The sequence below is a fragment of the Echinococcus granulosus genome (assembly GCF_000524195.1).
Source record: "Echinococcus granulosus chromosome Unknown EG_S00107, whole genome shotgun sequence".
NCBI classification, from domain to species: Eukaryota; Metazoa; Platyhelminthes; class Cestoda; order Cyclophyllidea; family Taeniidae; genus Echinococcus; species Echinococcus granulosus.
The window spans coordinates 206,304-207,482 of record NW_020170487.1 but is presented as its reverse complement, the minus strand read 5'-3'; the positions used below and the strand labels follow the sequence as shown (position 1 = coordinate 207,482).

Here is a 1,179-nt window from a genome sequence, read left to right as displayed (position 1 = left end):
AGCCTTTCGTCTGTGGAATACAGACACTCCGATAGATCCCCACGAACAGCAGGACGCATTCGACTTTTTCCAATCTCTAATTGACCAACTAGATGAAGCCATGAAGGTGATAATTTAATGCATGAATAATCGCTGAATATAAAAATTGTGATTCAAAAGGACAAAAATTGTTGAATCCGCGGTGATTGCCCAACTACTTCTTCGGATTTAATCTTGTATGTTGTCTAATTCAAAACACGAGCAAACTGCAGTAAACAGATCTACCCGTGGATACATTTTTATCATAAACGGACCCTTTTAATGCGTTTCCGGGGCACAAAAACATTCAAGTGTGTTTCTCTCTAGGTATATTAATTAATGGAGCAAATAGTATCCTGATCAGGCTACAACTTTTATCATGTTTTCACCAATATAATTCTATGGGCTTCAGTTGGTATTTCTTATTATACAGCTAAATTAGCTTCTGGAGTAACCTTTTCCCAGTTTCTTTTTACCAGTTGGGATGGAATTTTCAAGTGGATATTTAAAATCCAGAATTTGTTTAAAAATTTCCAAGCTTAATCGGATGTCAATTGGGAATGCCTCCAGTCCGTAGCACTTCTTAATTAGACGGTTTGGAAGAAAGGTGTACGCAGCATTTCGTTTTTCTGGTTAGCTTGTCTATTTTATAAAAGGATCTATGTGATTGATATACCCCATATAATAATACAAAATCTTCTCTGTACAGTTTGAAGGCTCGTATCTTCGTCAAATGGTGTTAGATAACGTTTTTTTCCTTTTAGAAATTCAGTGATGTACCGTTTTTCTCCAAAATGTTCCACGGAATACTGTCAGACACAATGTATTGTGAAGACTGTGGCCATCGGTAAGTTAAAACCCATTAAACAGTAACTGTTCCATCGCCAATTGTTCTCTGCTCACTTTGGCACGTTGTAGAAAGCACCACAATTGTGTCCTGGTGAAATCCCTTTTTCAATGGGAATAGGGCTTAGTTAAGTGGTCATTTTTCAAAAATCCACTGGCTGATTATGCATTATTTTCAAAATGGTGAAATGAATTTTGGTATAGTTATTTCTGGACGATTCTACTACCTAATTGAGTAGAGGGGAGAATACTAAGTCCCAAGTAGGTCCCTCGGTGTCAAGTGCGTTTGACATTTTTGCTGTTTGCTTCAGTCTT

At 37.2% G+C, this 1,179-nt stretch overlaps 1 protein-coding gene across 1 annotated transcript in view; it reads left to right on the top strand. All coding sequences in view use genetic code 11, as the record gives it.

Annotated features, from left to right (window-relative positions):
* Positions 1-812: 812 nt before the first annotated feature.
* Positions 813-1,179, top strand: part of EGR_08478 (ubiquitin hydrolase FAF-X) — a gene marked incomplete at both ends in the record, with an annotated part of 21,063 nt that continues 20,696 nt past the window's right edge. The window contains one exon of the mRNA XM_024497727.1: positions 813-865. Within this exon, the coding sequence (XP_024347868.1) occupies positions 813-865 (53 nt within the window). The remainder of the gene's footprint in view (positions 866-1,179) is intronic.